Source organism: Dryobates pubescens, chromosome 19 (assembly GCF_014839835.1).
Source record: "Dryobates pubescens isolate bDryPub1 chromosome 19, bDryPub1.pri, whole genome shotgun sequence".
Classification (NCBI taxonomy): Eukaryota; Metazoa; Chordata; class Aves; order Piciformes; family Picidae; genus Dryobates; species Dryobates pubescens.
In genome coordinates, this window is record NC_071630.1 from 17,872,053 (window position 1) to 17,888,291 (window position 16,239).

A 16,239-nucleotide genomic window follows, 5' to 3' on the forward strand; every position below is an offset into this window, starting at 1 on the left:
CCTTCTTAGGCCAGGCCCTATAGCACCTTTCCTGCCAGCCCGACACCTGCTGGCTGAGCGAGCCTCAGCGGCCTTCTGGGGAGCCTCGCAGAGGCCTTTGTCTCTTGCAAGAGAGAAAACCTGGGAGGAGATGGAAAGTGAGGAGTGAGTGACTTTTCTGCGCGGGGAGCGTAAGCCCGCGCGGCCAAGCACCCGAAACTCCCTGCCATGACAAAGGGCGGAGGTGTGTCTGCCCCGGCGTAAGCCGCGCTGGGGCAGAGTGCCTTTGGCAGTCGGTCCCTCCCGCCCCGCGGCAGGAACTGTCCCTTCGGAGCGCCCGTAGTAGGGCGGTGCCGCGTGCCGAGGCCGTCCTGTGGCGCCGGTGTGTAGGCGGGACGCGCCGGTGTGCGGACGGGGCGCAGCGGAGCGGTGCGAGCGGACATGGCGGCGGGCAGCGCCATCCAGATCCCCAGTCGCCTCCCGCTGCTGCTCACTCATGAAGGCGTTCTGCTGCCCGGCTCGACCATGCGGACGAGCGTGGACTCGCCGCGCAACATGCAACTGGTGCGCAGCCGGCTCTTGAAGGGCACCTCGCTGAGAAGCACCATCATCGGCGTCATCCCTAACACCAGCGACCCCACCTCCGACTGCGACGACCTGCCCTCCCTGCACAGGTACCACCCGGCCGGCCGGGCCCGGCTGTCCCTCGCGGCATTGGGCGCCGGGGCCTGGCGGCCTTGTCCGAGCTGCCGCCGTACGGTAGTACGCTGACCCTGTCCCGCTGGGACAGTGCTGCCCTAAGGCGCACTGGCTGTGTAGTCAACTCCGGGGGGTGGTAGGCTTGCGACGGTGGGCCCAGCCGCAGGGACAGGGCTTTTCTGCTCTGCTGCTGTGTAGAAGACGGGTTTTCTTTCGGAGAAACTTATATGGCTGTACCGGACAGGGTTCCGATGAGGAAGACCAAGGTGGAAAAGGGAAATACAACCCAAGAACCCAGGCCAGGAACATTAAGGTTGATGGTTGGACTTAACGATTTTGGAGGTCTTTAGCAACCAAAATATTTCTGTAATTAAGGCTGTCCCAGTTATCAAGACAACTTTTTTTTTTGGCAACCTAGTAAGTAGCATATATCTGTATCAGCCTGAATGACATGAGGACAAATGGTATTTTGGTGGGACAAAGCATAAATCAAATTAACATACTGTAATCCTTACTCTGAAAACTTGATCACATCAGTATACTCAATAAGGCTTTATAAGAGAACAGTTTCTGTTTTAAATCTGCTTGAATGGGTACACGTGATCTAAAGTGTTTGTTCAGAGTGAAACTGTCAGTTTCACTGAATAACTGTAAACTTCAGTTTTCTAGTATGTACACCCTAAGCAGAAATGTCAGTGTTCCTGTCCACAGCAAGATCCAATAAATTACTTATTAAAAAGTTACATAAGTTTCTAAATGGGGTAGCTATTGTATGACTTGTTTTTCAGTTAGCTCCTTAATTTTCAGATTTTAGGGTTTGTTTTTGTTATCTGTGTTACAAAGGAGGTTGTATAATTTGGCTGCCTTTCACAGGTAAGAATTGTGACCCAGAATGTTCTTGCAATCTGTTGCTCGGTTGCTTCTTGGTAAGAGGCACAGAAAATGTTCTGTGGAAGGTGATAAGTAACACAGAGATTTGATCTGTTTTTAGGATTGGCACTGCTGCCTTGGCAGTTCAAGTGGTTGGTAGCAATTGGCCCAAGCCACATTATACGTTGCTGGTTACGGGCCTCTGCCGATTCCAGATCCTGCAGCTGCTGAAAGAGAAGCCGTATCCTGTTGCTGAAGTTGAACAGTTAGATCGACTAGAGCAGTTTACTAATCAGCATAAATCTGAGGAGGAACTTGGCGAGCTGTCAGAACAATTTTACAAGTATGCAGTGCAGGTAAATTACTACGTGCCATATATGCATGTATTTATACGTATATTTGGAGGGGTTGTTAGTTTTTTCTCTATAGTTCTTAGATATTTCAGTAACTAGTAGAGTTTCAGTACTTGTGCTACAAAATAAAAGTTTTTGTTACAGATAAAGATTTCTTTTTTAAGTTTCAGGGTGTCTGTACAGCTCACTGCAGGATGGGTCCAATTACATCTGTTAGATAAGTGATTAGTTGGCATTGCTCCATATGTAGCAATACTGTAAATATGCTCTAGTGAAAAGAGTACTTTGCAAATATTTTTCTCAAGATTACATATATAAAAATAGATATATAATGCATTGGGGTTTGTGAGTTGTTGGTTTGCTGTTTTTAAAAAATTATTACAAGTTAAAAAACCCCACAACCTCTGGAGCCTTGCCTGTAAACACATCCCCAGGTAAAATGAAGTTGAGTTTAAAGGATGTATAGAAACAGATAAGTTTTCAGTCAGGGTGTAAGAGGGAAGTGAGAGATGTGGGTATTGAATAAATGCTGTAAACAATGATGGTATTTTTTAAATCTCTTGAAAGCCCAAAGCCTTAATAGCCCTATGATGGGTCAGTACCACTTTTGTGGTTTGGTTGTTTTGTTTTGTGGTGTTGGGGTGGGGTTTTTGTTTGTTTGTGGATTTTTTTGTTTGGGTTTTTTTGTTTAATTTTAGTAGCTTTTTGACAGAGTACAAAAACACATTTCATACTGAAAGTTGCAGTCCTTCATGGGTCAGATACTCAAATAATTTAAAAAGAAGCCTAGCAACCATGAATATTTTTTTATTGTGTGTTCCTTGCAGTTGGTGGAGATGCTGGATATGTCTGTTCCTGCAGTCGCAAAGCTGAGACGTCTCTTGGACAATCTACCTAGAGAAGCTTTGCCAGACATACTGACTTCTATCATCCGTACATCCAACCAAGAGAAGCTTCAGGTATTATGTTCTTATGCTGCTTGTTTTTTTTCAGGGAGTTTGCATTTATTTTTAAAGTTTTGTTTACAGTTAGTTATTTCTAGATAACTTTGGAATTGCTTAAGCTTGAGACTGTACAGTGCTAATGTTGTACCAAAGGTATTCGTATTGCAAACAAACATGTATACTTGTAGTGCTGTTGTTTTAAAGTGTTTGTATATCTGTATGTCAGAACTCACCTACTAGTTAAGTTAATATAGTCAGTATTGGGAGCCATTGGTTTTATTAAAAAAATAAATAGAATTTTGACTTCCCCTTCCCATGGTAAAGATGATAAATCTTAATTCAGTGTGTTAAAATCTTCCTTACTTATCACAGTTATCATCTCTTAATATCAACAGCTTCAGAATCATTTGTTGTAACAAAGTTTCTAACTATTTTTGAAACACGGAGATTTTAAGATACTGAGAAACCAGTTAAGCTTATGTCACATGTCAAAATAACTTTATGTAAAAATGATGCTGATGGCTTGATGCCAGCTAGTGTGATTTCTACATCTGTTTACTGTATTCAGAAGTTTTCTTGTTCCTTTTGTCACTGCCAGTGCAGCACGTTCAAGCTTGAATTGAAAGCACAAGTTAGGTTCTTTCAAAGCACAGCAAATAGAAATGAATGCAGTAATTTTGAAGTGAAGGTGTGTAGTGTAGCTGTATATCTTGAAGGGAAGGTACATTAGTCATTAAACTTAGATTTTTATTTATTTTTTTTAAATTTTTTTTTTACTGGAAGTGATAAAGAGCAGCCAGTAGAAGTTTTGAAAATCCAGAATAGCCAACTTCTAACTATTTCCATGTAGCAACTTCATTTAAACACAAGAACAAAACACTGTTTAAACTCTTTCAAAGATAACGAAGGTTAAAAAAACCCAACCTACCAAAAAACTTAAGGCATGAGGTGATTTTTTTTTGCCTGAGATAACTAAGGAAATTATGCTGTAACTTTCTTGGAGGGACAGTTCTTTCCTGAGGCTCAGCAGTGGTAAAATAGAATGCTGATAAATCGCTACAGAAAATGCAACTGAAATACTAAGGCACTTTACAAAAAGACAGGATAAATAATCTTCTCCTGCTTTGGAGTATTATGGAGTTTGGTTGTGTTTTTTTCCTTCTACTTTTTTTCCTAAATTACCTATTCTGTAACTATGATCAGAAGACAGCGACATGTACTCTCCATGTTCCTCTCCTTGAAACTGCTGATCCATTAGTGTGAACTTGGCTGCTTGTAACTCCTTGCTTTTAGATTTTGGATGCCGTCAGGCTGGAAGAACGGTTCAAGATGACTATACCATTGCTTGTTAGACAGATTGAAGGCCTGAAGCTGCTTCAGAAAACAAGAAAGCCCAAACAGGATGATGATAAGAGGGTATGGACCTTTAAATGTGGTATACTTAAAACATCCTAAATAAGTGTACAGATGCACTTTTAAGTAGGCTAATGAACGTGCATGATTTTAATCTATAACCCTGATACTACATGGTCAGTCGAGCTGCAGAGAAAGCTTGAGTTTTGGTCTGTGCAGTGGAATGTGTACCTTTTACTGATGGCATAGCAGATCAATGATAGCTTTTGAAGTACACACAATGTTGATTGCAAAATGTAGCTTGCTAAACCAGGGCAGCTAAGAGTTTCGCTACATGTAACGATACTTACACAATAAGTAATTAAGCAGTGAAAAAAGGTGAGAGCAGAGATTTACCGTTTTGTAAAGATTGGGCTTGTTCTGCTTAATATGGTGGGTGGCAATGCCCAGAAAATCACAAATAACACTTTTCAGTTTTATTCTTGTGTTGTCTGCTAGTTCAGAGCAGATGATAAATGCACTTTGGAATACACAGAGTCATATAAGAACTGTAACTTTGTAAAGTAGTACCAATAGCACTTACTTTTTGCATTAAAATCTTCTGAATTTTTTTATGAAAGAGGCTCTCTCAGCACCTTCCATATTTTTGTCATGTTTTCCATTCAAAGCTTAAGTACCTTAATTTATAAACAAAACCTGATGCTATTCTCTGGCCCTGTTTTCCATTTCGTAGATTGTAGCTATTCGTCCTAATAGAAGAATCAATCATATTCCAAGCGCTGCAGAAGATGAGGAAGAGGAAGAAGATCATGATGATGTTGTAATGCTGGAAAAAAAGATAAGAGCATCGAATATGTCAGAACAAGCTCTTAAACTTTGTCTTAAGGAAATAAAGAGGTAAGAAACTTCCAAATGGTGGGGTTTAATTTTTAATATTTTTTTAAACCTTACATTAACCTTATTTTATTTGGTGATATATTTGGGTTGCATTTCAGTAAGGAAGCATATATGGTGGTGCGTGAGTTGTGTATGCACAGAGAACTGACTCTCTTTTAAAATCTGTTTGTATCCTATAAATAACCTGTTACTATGCAATGACAGTCTTCTGAGTGATGGGGTAGTGAGTTGCATTTTCATTATTATGATTGTCAGAAAGTAAAAGAGGGTGTTGATGACCTTAGGTTTGCTGCGTATGTGTATTGTACAGGAGAGTCTTACTTCACAGTTAATTCTTGGTTGGCCTTATGAATTCTGAGTACGTATTTGCAGGTTAAAGAAGATGCCTCAGTCAATGCCAGAATATGCTTTGACAAGGAATTACTTAGAACTGATGGTAGAATTGCCATGGAACAAGAGTACAAAAGGTAAACCTTTCTATTACAGTTGTTTCTTTTACAGACATTTTAGAGCAAGTAATTGTCATGTAAACAGTTGTCTCCATTTTTGTAGATAAATGTGCTGACCTCTTCTCTGTTTTCAATGACTGGTAGATCGGCTTGAAATTCGTGCAGCTCGAATTCTTTTGGATAATGATCATTATGCCATGGAGAAGTTGAAGAAGAGAGTTTTGGAGTACCTAGCTGTCCGACAGCTTAAAAACAACCTCAAGGGACCCATCCTTTGCTTCGTGGGGCCCCCAGGTGTTGGTAAAACTAGTGTTGGAAGATCGATTGCAAAGACTTTGGGTCGAGAATTCCACAGAATTGCTTTAGGAGGAGTCTGTGATCAGTCTGATATTAGAGGCCACAGGTAACTACTACTTCCTTTCCTAATTGCAATTTTTTTTTTCTGCTGTTACAGAATGTGTTGATTGTTTTCATTGTTCAGCTAATACAGAGAAATTTTGCTTTGTCAAACAAGTGTATAATGCAGGAGAGAATTTTCGTAATGGGAATGGATTGTTTACTGTTGAGATGCAGCCTTTAGTCTTCTGCTGCTACCCTTTATGAAAATACTAGAGAATAGTTTTATAAACCTCCAGTTCAGTGTGTGTGATAAAATGAGCTATAGGAGTGTTCTCCTGTGCACGTTCTGCTGTAGTGTATTAGCAGGAGTTTTGCTTTCCAGAGTGCTTGATGCTTACGCAGAATTTTTAGCTTGAAAGAATCATCTGTTAAGTTTTTATTCAGTGTATGTTGATCAACATACTCAGCAGCTACTGGGAGTTTGTAGATATATCTGTTTTAAGGCATTGGATTTTACTGCTTAGCAGCACTCTGTGCATGTGTTTTATAAACTTGGGTAGTGTGCTTTTTTTTTACCGATTTACTTGCACACTAATGGAAAAAGAGACAAAACGCCCACCTTCGCTGTGTATTATTCCTGTAATTCATAAACCATAATCTTAATCACTGGTTAAAAGTAAGATTTCTGATGGTTTTTTGTTTACTTAGGGCATGGATCCTAAAAACAACGTAAAAGGGTTCAACAATGTATTGCTATTCAAACTGAAACCGCTAGAGGCTGTTGAATACCAACCATTAGAGATACAAGTAACTTATCCAGGGTAGAGCAGGGCTGAAGCCTCTGTAACAGGGAAGCCAAATCTGTGAAATGGACCTTACAAATAAGGGTACAACTATCATCAACTTTTACCCAAGTGCCAGTAGTTTCTTACTGTTTTCCTTTTTGTTTTATTTTGTTTGACTTTCTGTCTTGTGCTTAAGCCTAATCAAGACTAAAGACAGCTAGAGTCATGTGCTTTTAAAAAGAGTCATGAGGCTTTTAAAAACTTTTACATTCAGGGGTTTGTGACTATCACTACAGTATTTGTGAGGGCATTATTAAATTATTAATGCATGTTAAAAGCTAGCCATTACAAATTTCATATTAAAAAAATAACTTGAAATGAGCTGATGGGAAGTGTTTGACAAGGTAAGTTCATTTTTCATCAGCAAAGGAAATACTGTCTAGAATTAGCAAGAGTAACCACATGATAGTCTCCAACAAACAGGTTTGTAGTTTAAAAACAAACTTTAGGGTAGTTAGTCCAAGGAGTTCCCTATAACTGAGTGCTTTTGCAAGTTTTTCTATAGGTAAAATCAAACCAAATTGTTTTTAATGCCATTGATTATTTCCACCCCCAGCCCCTGCCTTTTTTTCCTGATTTTCTGCTTCTTAGAGTAAGATTTAGTCAAAACTGCAGCTTTCCCCCACACCTGTCTCTCTAATGTTCTCTTGCATGAACAAATCCTTCAAGCTACTCCCAGTGAAGTGAATTTGTACTGTGCATCTGGTTGTGGTCTCTGGCAGAGAGGAATTATAGAGGTGGTCTAAAAGTGGAGGAGAGAGAAGTTTCTGTTCTGAGTTTCACTGTTTAGTGAGCTGACTTTCTGCTGTTATATTTTAGGCCCCATTCCTTTTCTTCTTAAAGCTCCTTATTAGGCTTCAAGTCTCAAGGATTCCATTAACATTGCAGATGAATGATATGATGGGATATGTATCTACAAATGTACTAAATGTTTTTTAAAATGTACTAAATGTACTAGAACATTAAAAAAGAAACTGTGGTTTGGTTTTGTTTGCAGGCAAATGTTGCCTGAAATAGCATTCACTTTGGCTGCTTACTACTGTTGTAGGTGAAAGATGCAGACTGATAAATTCAGCATGCAAACTAAAATATATTAGGGAGCAGCAGCTGGGAGTGGTGTTTCAGTAAGTGTGGTGTTTCAGTAAGTGTGCTGTTCCAGGTGATGTATAACTGGGGCAGTCAGAAATGCCCACTTTTTTGCCATGTGCCTGCAGCTGGGGTTTGTGATTGGTGTTTGATTTGGTAAAGAGTAGCAGCTACTGTTTTTCATTCCCAAAATGAAATCACCATCTTGGTACAACAACAGAACTGATTCATCAGACATCCTCCAGCTGTTTGCATTTACCACTCATCTGTACCATATGTTAAAGTTTGCTTGTTTACATTTGTCCTCAACTTGTATCAAAAGCAAAACAAAAAGCTCAACCAAAACCCCCAACCCAAACAAACCTGAACCGCCCTGAAGGACAACTTGGAACTTTTTTCCAAGATGCTCACTGCATTTAAGATGTCCTCAGTTTTTGTTTTATACAGGAGCTATATGATCTTCTCTGTCATGTGTACGTGACTGTCTATTTTTAAAAAGGAAAATGTAAGTTTTATTTATAGTGGTGCTGATGAGATCACTGTGAAGCTCTCTCTTCTCCCCTCTATGTGAAGTGCTGTTTCTTACATTACCATTGCTTTTCAGTTTTTAGAAGTTTGGATAGCTTACTTCTGTCTTAGGCCTATGCTGAAGACTTCTTTAGATGCATCTGTGGGAGGAAAGAAGGGATTCCTCACCAGTACAGCTTTGCTAGCACAGGCCTCTCTGCAGTAGGTAAAAGCAAACCTTAGCCAGTTAGGCCTGTGAAAGGAATAGCTTTGTTATACAAGTACAAAGCATAGATATATTAATAAAGCACTTGAGGGGACCCAACCCCTGCCCCTGCTGAAAAAGCTGTGACCTTGTGCAACTCATTCCAGAAATAGCTTCTTTGGTGGCATTAACTTTTATCTTTTCCTACCTCTGCAGTTTGAAAATAACTGTAGTTAAAAACAGACTAAAACTTTTTGTCTTTAGAACAGTATGAAGAAAGTGAGTCATGTTTTTATCAATGTGCTAGTACAGCTTTAAAGGCTCCAATTCATGCACATTTTCAGTTTACCTTGGGAGAGTTGACAAGGTTAGATTTTCCAGCCATCTTTCTTGCATTTCTTCATGGAACTCCAGTGTTTTTTCTTTAAAGCTACTTTTTCACTGATTTAGGAATAAATAAAAAGATTACTGCATTGTAGACCTTCTGTGGCATGAGCTCTTAAAGGGGTTTTGGTTTTGTTAGTACTGTGCCATGGAGATAACCAGGAAACTTGATCTATATTTCCTGTTTTTAATGGAAGGCAGCTGACTTTCTAGCTTTAATGGATGGATCGAAACAGTACATCAAAAAATGACTGAAGTCACATTATGTCATCAAAAATGTTAATGTAGAATATTGTTTTGCCTTCTTTCATCCCCAGCTAAAATAATGAAAACAAAAAAATAGCATCATATTCAGGGGCTACTCTTAACAAACTGAAGTATTCAGGTTCACAAATTAAAAGACAAAGGTTAATGCCCAGATAGACAAATGTCTGCTTTTATTTCTCCAAGATACTAATCTCACTTGTCATAAGTTGCCTTTTTTTCTGCTTTTTCTTCACCACAGCTCTTGATACATTGTGCTTCAGCTTGGTGTACAGTGTAATGCAAAGTACAGGAAGAAACTTGATTTTGTACAGCAATTAAGTCTTACTGAAAGATCTGTATCTGGGAGAATATTTCACAAATCTATCATTAAATACCCAAATCTACTTGAAACTGAAATGACTGTATCTTGAAGTCTGTTTTCAGGGCTGCTTGAGAGGGAAAAAGAATTGATCTAGTAGAATAGAATTAACCAGGTTGGAAAAGACCTTCGAGATCATCACGTCCAACCTATCACCCAACACTATCTAATCAACTAACTTTGGCACCAAGTGCTTCATCCAGTCTCTTCTTAAACACCTCTGGTGATGGTGACTCCACCACCTCCCTGGGCAGCCCATTCCAATGGCCAGTTACTCTCTGTGAAGAACTTTTTCCTGACATTCAACCTAAACCTCCCCTGGTGCAGCTTGAGACTGTCCTCTTGTTCTGTTGGTGGTTGCCTGGGAGAAGAGACCAACCCCCACCTGGCTACAACCTCCCTTCAGGTAGTTGTTGGTAAATACAGAGCTTTTCTGTATCTCAGGGACTACAAGTCTCTCCTTTGTGTTGGTTGGTTGGGTTTTTTTAAGTGCTTCTATATGGGAGAACTCCAGAAAGGGTTTTTTGAAGTGGTATATGTATGTGTCCATGGGTATAAACATTCTGGTAGGTTTTGATACCTAACACTTGATATGCTTTGACCTGCATTGTTGCTGTTGGGTGGTGCAGTGAAAGAAAGAGTGATTATTCAACAGTGCTTTCCTTTGTCTAGAGAAACCTAGTTTATTTTCATTTAGTGTATAAAACAAGGCTGTTTCTTAAAAGTATGTGGAACATACATATATACATAAATATATATATATGGATTAATAGAATGTAAAAGGATCTGATCAAACATTATGTATATAAAAACCATGCATGTGTTATGGCTTTAAGCATAGGCTTAAGAATAATGTGTGGAAGAAAATAGAGGGATGTTTAATACTTACTGAATTGTGTTACAGTATTACTGACATAAACAGAACATCAACACCAGTCAGGCTGCATTGTCTCTGAAGCATAAAAAAATTCTTTACTAGTAGAGTAAGCACCTTTTTTAAAAAATCCCCAAAAGCAACAACAAAACCTCCACTTCCACTAACCAGCCAACCAAACCCCCAAACCACAAATACAACCAAAACTGGCAAAAAACAACCAGCCAACCAAAGCAGAACAAAAAGCCAAAGAACCCCCCAGATTGCTGCAGGGATTAATTAAGTTGCACTGGTAAATGATTCAGTTCTGTCAACTTCAGTTCTGCTTCAGTCTCGTTATTTTTCTGATTGCATTTTATAGAATGCAATTCATCTGTTTGGCAAGGCTGACTGTGTGCAGATGGAGAATGAAGTGGCACACCAGTATAATGGCTTCCCCATGCAGATTTTTGATCAGTAATAAATGTTATAAACTGCAGTCCTCAGTGGAGGGGAATCAATCTACTTGCTGCAGAGTAAGACTCCACACGGAAGTAGTGAGGTGATAAACTACTGCATGCTGGCTGCTCCAGCCTTTAGCAGCTGTCTCATGAAGTTGGTAATAGGCAGACTGAAGTTCTGTTGCATCTCTGGCTAGTTAGAGAATCTTAAATTTTTTTATTTTCTCTCAGATCTAGAATTAGGTACAGCAACTGCTGTTCGTTCCCCTCAGTGGTTAAACACATTTCTGTGTGGTTTGAGTTTGGGGGGGGGTTATATTTAAAGTGTTCTCTGGCATCTTTTGAAATTACTCCCATGGTACTTTCTGTTTAGTCCTAAATGTCATCCTGTTTATTTTGGACAGTGTTAGAACAGATCACAGGGCAAGGCAGACCTGTTTTGCCTATCTGCTTTGTGAGCGTTGTGAGATGGGTACTGCAGTTCAGCACTTCAAGTATCTCCTTTCTTCTTGAGTGACCAGCATTTCATAATGTGGTATTCTGTTTAGTTATGGCACAGGCAGAAAAGGATGTGATAAAATCAGCCAAGAAGGGATATGTATAGTTGACATGTTCATTGTATTACTAAATAAATACATTTAAACTCAAAACTTTTGCTCATAACTTTTTTGTTCTTTTGCACTCTTACAGAGTTGTTCTGTTTTGCTTTTTCTTGTTGAAGTGACATAGTGAATACAGTTATCTTCTTGAGCGTGCTGTCTATACAGCATATCAAAACTCTTACAAGCATGCTGTCTATAGAGGGGACATCAACAATTCATCATATTGGCTGTAATTTGTAACATGCTGTTTGAGCTCTTTAGTGATGGAAAAAATCCCAGTACCATCATTATTAAAATGTGAATGTGGTTCCCAAATCTGCTTCTGCTTGTTCCTACAGTACAGGGATGCTTGTGCTCAATCATGTAAAATGTCTGCAAGCCATTAAGTTTGGATATATTTTGATGTAGAGCAACTGGTGAACCGTGGAACTGGAATTTTCACCTTCTGATACTTATACTAACTCAGATGTATATTTCATATTTTTATCAACTAGTTCCAAAAAGATTGTAGAACAGCAAGAGTTGTTACAATGCTGTTTATTCTTGTACTGTCATTTGAGTTTTTGGATTTCTACTCCTGTTGTATGTGCCTGGCTTCTCTTTCCCCATACGTGTTTTATTTTTCACAGGCGCACCTATGTTGGCAGTATGCCTGGCAGAATAATCAATGGACTGAAGACTGTTGGGGTTAACAACCCAGTATTCCTGTTAGATGAGGTTGATAAACTGGGGAAGAGCTTGCAGGGAGATCCTGCAGCAGCCTTGCTTGAGGTAAGAGGTGGGAAATTACAAAATACTGGACTCACAAAGGAAGATTCACTGGACAAAAGATTGCATAGCAGTGTCAGCTTTTTTATTCTTATCCAACTACTGTGTTGGATGACACTGTTGGATTTCCCTCAATTACTTGTGCACAGTGCAAATGGTGTTACATAGCATGCTGAATAAGGTGTCTTTTATCTCAGTGATCTGTACTTAAAACAGGCAGATGTATTTTGTGCTGTTTCGTAGATGTAAAGACTGTTCAGGCCTTAAGCATTACTTACTTCAGGGACTTCAAGACATTGATTTTTAATGGCTAAATGCTCTTAGCTGTAAGAAAACTGTAGAGCAGACAGATGGTAACTGGATTTTTTCAAGTTTTCCCTTTATTTCTTGGAATGATTTTAATGTATTTTTGAAGCTTTTGATGATACAAGCTTATCTTGGAGCTAAGCATTTTACCTAGTATGTAATGTGGACTACTTAAGTGTTCTTCCAGCAGCATATCTATAGTACTGTCATAAACTTTCTGAAGTGAGGTTTTTCATTTAAGTCACAGATTCCCATTCCTTGACTGATTATTCTATGGTGAGTGTTTTCTTTTCCATTAGTCTCAGCTATGAAATGTTTGTTTTTTTCCTGAAATTCTGGCACTTAGACCAAAAAGTTTAGAGATGTTAAAACTTGACTTGCTAAAGACACATTAAAGTTTAGAAGATACAAGTTAAGGACTTTGGTGAATGAGACCCTGTTGAAATAATTTCTAATTCCACCAACTGTTGAGATGTTATTAATTAGGTTAGTTGTGAAAGTGAGTGATTATGAGGAACGTGAAATGAGACTGATGTCTTGTGATCTTCATGTGTCGGACAAGTCTGTAGCAGAGCAGTGATGAGTTGCCAGAATATTCTTTCTGCCTTTTTTTTTCCCTGGAGTATGATACATAATGATATCCAAATACAATTCTTTCCAATAACTTGCAGGTTCAGCTGTTTTGTTTTAGCACTTTGCTGAGGAGAGGAAGGAGTATCTCCTCAGGTGTGGGGAAGAGACGCAGAACCTTGCACCATGATTAGTGCAGAAGGCTTTGTACGTTGTCCTGTGCTAGCAGTGATGGTGAGGAAAGGTAGTGGCACAGCCAGGCTGGGCTAGACTGAAAGACTTGAGGCTCTCCAGAGCAGATGAGCACTAGTACACTTAATGGGTTAGTTCAGTAAAACATGTTTATCTGGATTTTTTTTTTTTAGCTAGCCTGGCTCACTTTCACTGAAGTGATTTAGGGCATAATCCTTAGAAGCACCTCAGTTGTCAGACTTAAGGTGTAGTAACATCTGTAGCTAGGCAGTTATAGTTGGAGATGAAAGTGGTTCTGGTAGTATTTGCCTACAGAGTCATTCTAATGACTGTTCTTGACTGACAGTGCTTAATACAGTGATTTTAATATGAAAAATACTGCCTAAATTAAGATGACATGAGCTCATCTGTATGCTGCATGACTTTCTGCAAATGAAATGTCAGTTGATGTTCTACAAATGTCATTATTTTATTCCTGCTGGATGGTGTAAAATTACTGTTTTGACAAGGCTAACTAGTTCTGCAGTGCATGAGCAGGCTATGGTTTGAGAGCTGTTTTGATCTTTGCATGTTAACATGAGTGATAATTTAAATGTGGTAGAGGATATCATGGCTTAATATTTTTAGCTTTTAAAAATGGCAGTTGTGGTTCTTCACCTGTGTATTTCTTAAGTGCATAGTACACATTTCTAGAAGTCTCTGGAAAAAAGTAAAGCAGGGAAGCATAATATATACTCAAATGCATTTTCTTTGTACTTTTCCTATGTAGGATTTTATTTACTCTTTGCTGTTACTGGTTATGAGCTCTGTGTCCTGAGCTGACTGATACGTACGTTATTTCTTCTTCAGACACTGAACTAAGCTGGCCTACATCTAGTTAATGAATGAATAAAAAAATAACTGAAACTCAAATGTGTTAGCATGCAGAAATTTCTAGGTGTTTTGTTTGCTAAACAGTAAAAATTTTGTCATGAAGTAATAATGATTTGGCATTTCTTGGAATGACCTTTTTTGGGAAGTGTTCCCATCGTTAATCCAGATCTGTACATTAATGTTGTTAATTTCATTTAACCTTTGCTGCTTGTTTTTCATTCCCTGTCTGCAGTGGAGAATGAGCATTTCTATTGTTTGTCTGCCATGTCAATTGTGTGAGGGCAAATGAAATGAATTTTTTTTTTTTAATTATTTGTGTTTGCATTTTTGATGCTTAGCTGCTGCTTTGGGATTATTCTGTTTTCTGGGTTTTTTAAAACCATATTCTCAATGATACCCAACTCAGCTCCTGCCATGGATTGTCGCAGCTGAGACTCTCAGGTTAGCTTCCAGCTGTCTGCTTGGGCTGTAGTCTTTCTGTAAGTCACTGCTCGTTGACCATTAGTTGCATTCGGAGAAGTAATTGCTCTGTTGGCCATGTCTGGGCTGCTCCCATGTGACATCTGTATATCCCTGCTGTCTAAACATCCTGAAGCAGGTGCTTTACCTCTTCTGATGGAACTCATGCCTGGACATAAGAGCCTAATTTTTACCTGCTTTTTGTGGCTTACATTGTTGCAAAGTCCATCTAGAATTAGCAAAAAGGGCTGTCATGTAGGAGGATAAACAATAGCAAGTGGACACCAAACTGGTAAATTTGCTTTTCAGACTGCTGCATCTTGCTTGGTAAGTGCCATCATTAAGTATAAAAGGCACATCCTTTCTTTTCTTAATGTGTAGGCCCATAAATTCTCACTGACTGTCTACAATGGGATATATTCAAGAAGAAAATGGCCACACCCTATAAGCTTGGAAGAAAAGCTTGGATGTTTTATAAGTGCTGGGTATGTGTTTAGTTCTAGTGCTTTTGTGGAGTTTTTGCTTAGACAAAACAGAAAGTCTTCCTATTTCCAGTCACTGTTCATCAACAAGGGAATGTTTTGGTCTAAATTTAGATGACCTCTGTTTAAAACAGAAGAACACAGAAATGGATGCAAGTGCCTGACAGTCAGTATTTGTATGCAGAGAAATGAGACCAGGAGCATTACCAGGCAATTAAATGCTCATGGAACTTTTTCTGGATTTCATGTTAATAAAAAGCTGGAACAGAGAATCCTTTGTATGCATGTGAGCTGTGGGCTATAAATTAACCAAGATGTTTTGTTCACTGAATGTTCCTTTTGTACTTCATATTTTTGTATTGTATGTATTTGAAAACTTAAGAACTTCAACTTTAGCACAGATACCTAGCTAAAGAGCAGTTCTTGCTTTGGAAAATCTGTTTTAAATGCACAGGTGTGATAGTGTTCCATGTCCTGTTCTGAGAAAGACAAAGAATTACTAGTCTGGGGAAACTTCTAGCCCTTGTAGAGGATCTCAAATAATTCATATTTTTAGATATAATTCAAATTGGTTTTGATTACAGTTCCCTTTATGTTAATTGGTTTATATGTTTACCCATGAGTACAGCAGCAACAGTTTGTGTAGCTTTGTAAGTGGTGTTACAATCACCATCTTAGCACTGAAGTAGGATTTGCATAGATATCTACTCACAGACTAGAAGGAGAGAGAGATAAGACGTGCATGTAGATAAACTTTCTGATAAACCAGCTTGGTCTGTCACAATACATTAGTTTTCAGCATGTGTGGAAGTGGTTGCAAATGCTTCAGCTAATAGACTGGAATTTTTTGAAACAGTGTTATCCTTGTGAAAAAAATAAATAAAGGTAAGCACAAGTAAGATTTGCTGGTTTTAATAATGTTTGAAAACTCTGCAACAGCAGACTTGAATGGGAGACCAATATTTGGTATAGATCTGCTTTCTTTGAAGACAGTTTGTAGATGTTGTGCCTGAATACGCTGCCTGTTGTTGTGTCCCCATGCATTTTAGGGCTAAATTGTAGGACCAGTTGAGGTAAGAGACACCCATAATGCTGATTAAATTATGCAACGGTGTAATTGACTAGTAAGGATACTTCA

At 38.9% G+C, this 16,239-nt stretch overlaps 1 protein-coding gene across 1 annotated transcript in view; it reads left to right on the plus strand.

Annotated features, from left to right (window-relative positions):
• Positions 1-369: 369 nt before the first annotated feature.
• The window catches only part of LONP2 (lon peptidase 2, peroxisomal), a 38,204-nt gene continuing 22,334 nt past the window's right edge, over positions 370-16,239 (plus strand). The window contains exons 1-8 of the mRNA XM_009906683.2: positions 370-653; positions 1,670-1,904; positions 2,729-2,860; positions 4,139-4,261; positions 4,932-5,095; positions 5,468-5,562; positions 5,689-5,947; positions 12,081-12,222. Of these exons, the coding sequence (XP_009904985.1) occupies positions 421-653; positions 1,670-1,904; positions 2,729-2,860; positions 4,139-4,261; positions 4,932-5,095; positions 5,468-5,562; positions 5,689-5,947; positions 12,081-12,222 (1,383 nt within the window). The 5' untranslated portion in view covers positions 370-420. The remainder of the gene's footprint in view (positions 654-1,669; positions 1,905-2,728; positions 2,861-4,138; positions 4,262-4,931; positions 5,096-5,467; positions 5,563-5,688; positions 5,948-12,080; positions 12,223-16,239) is intronic.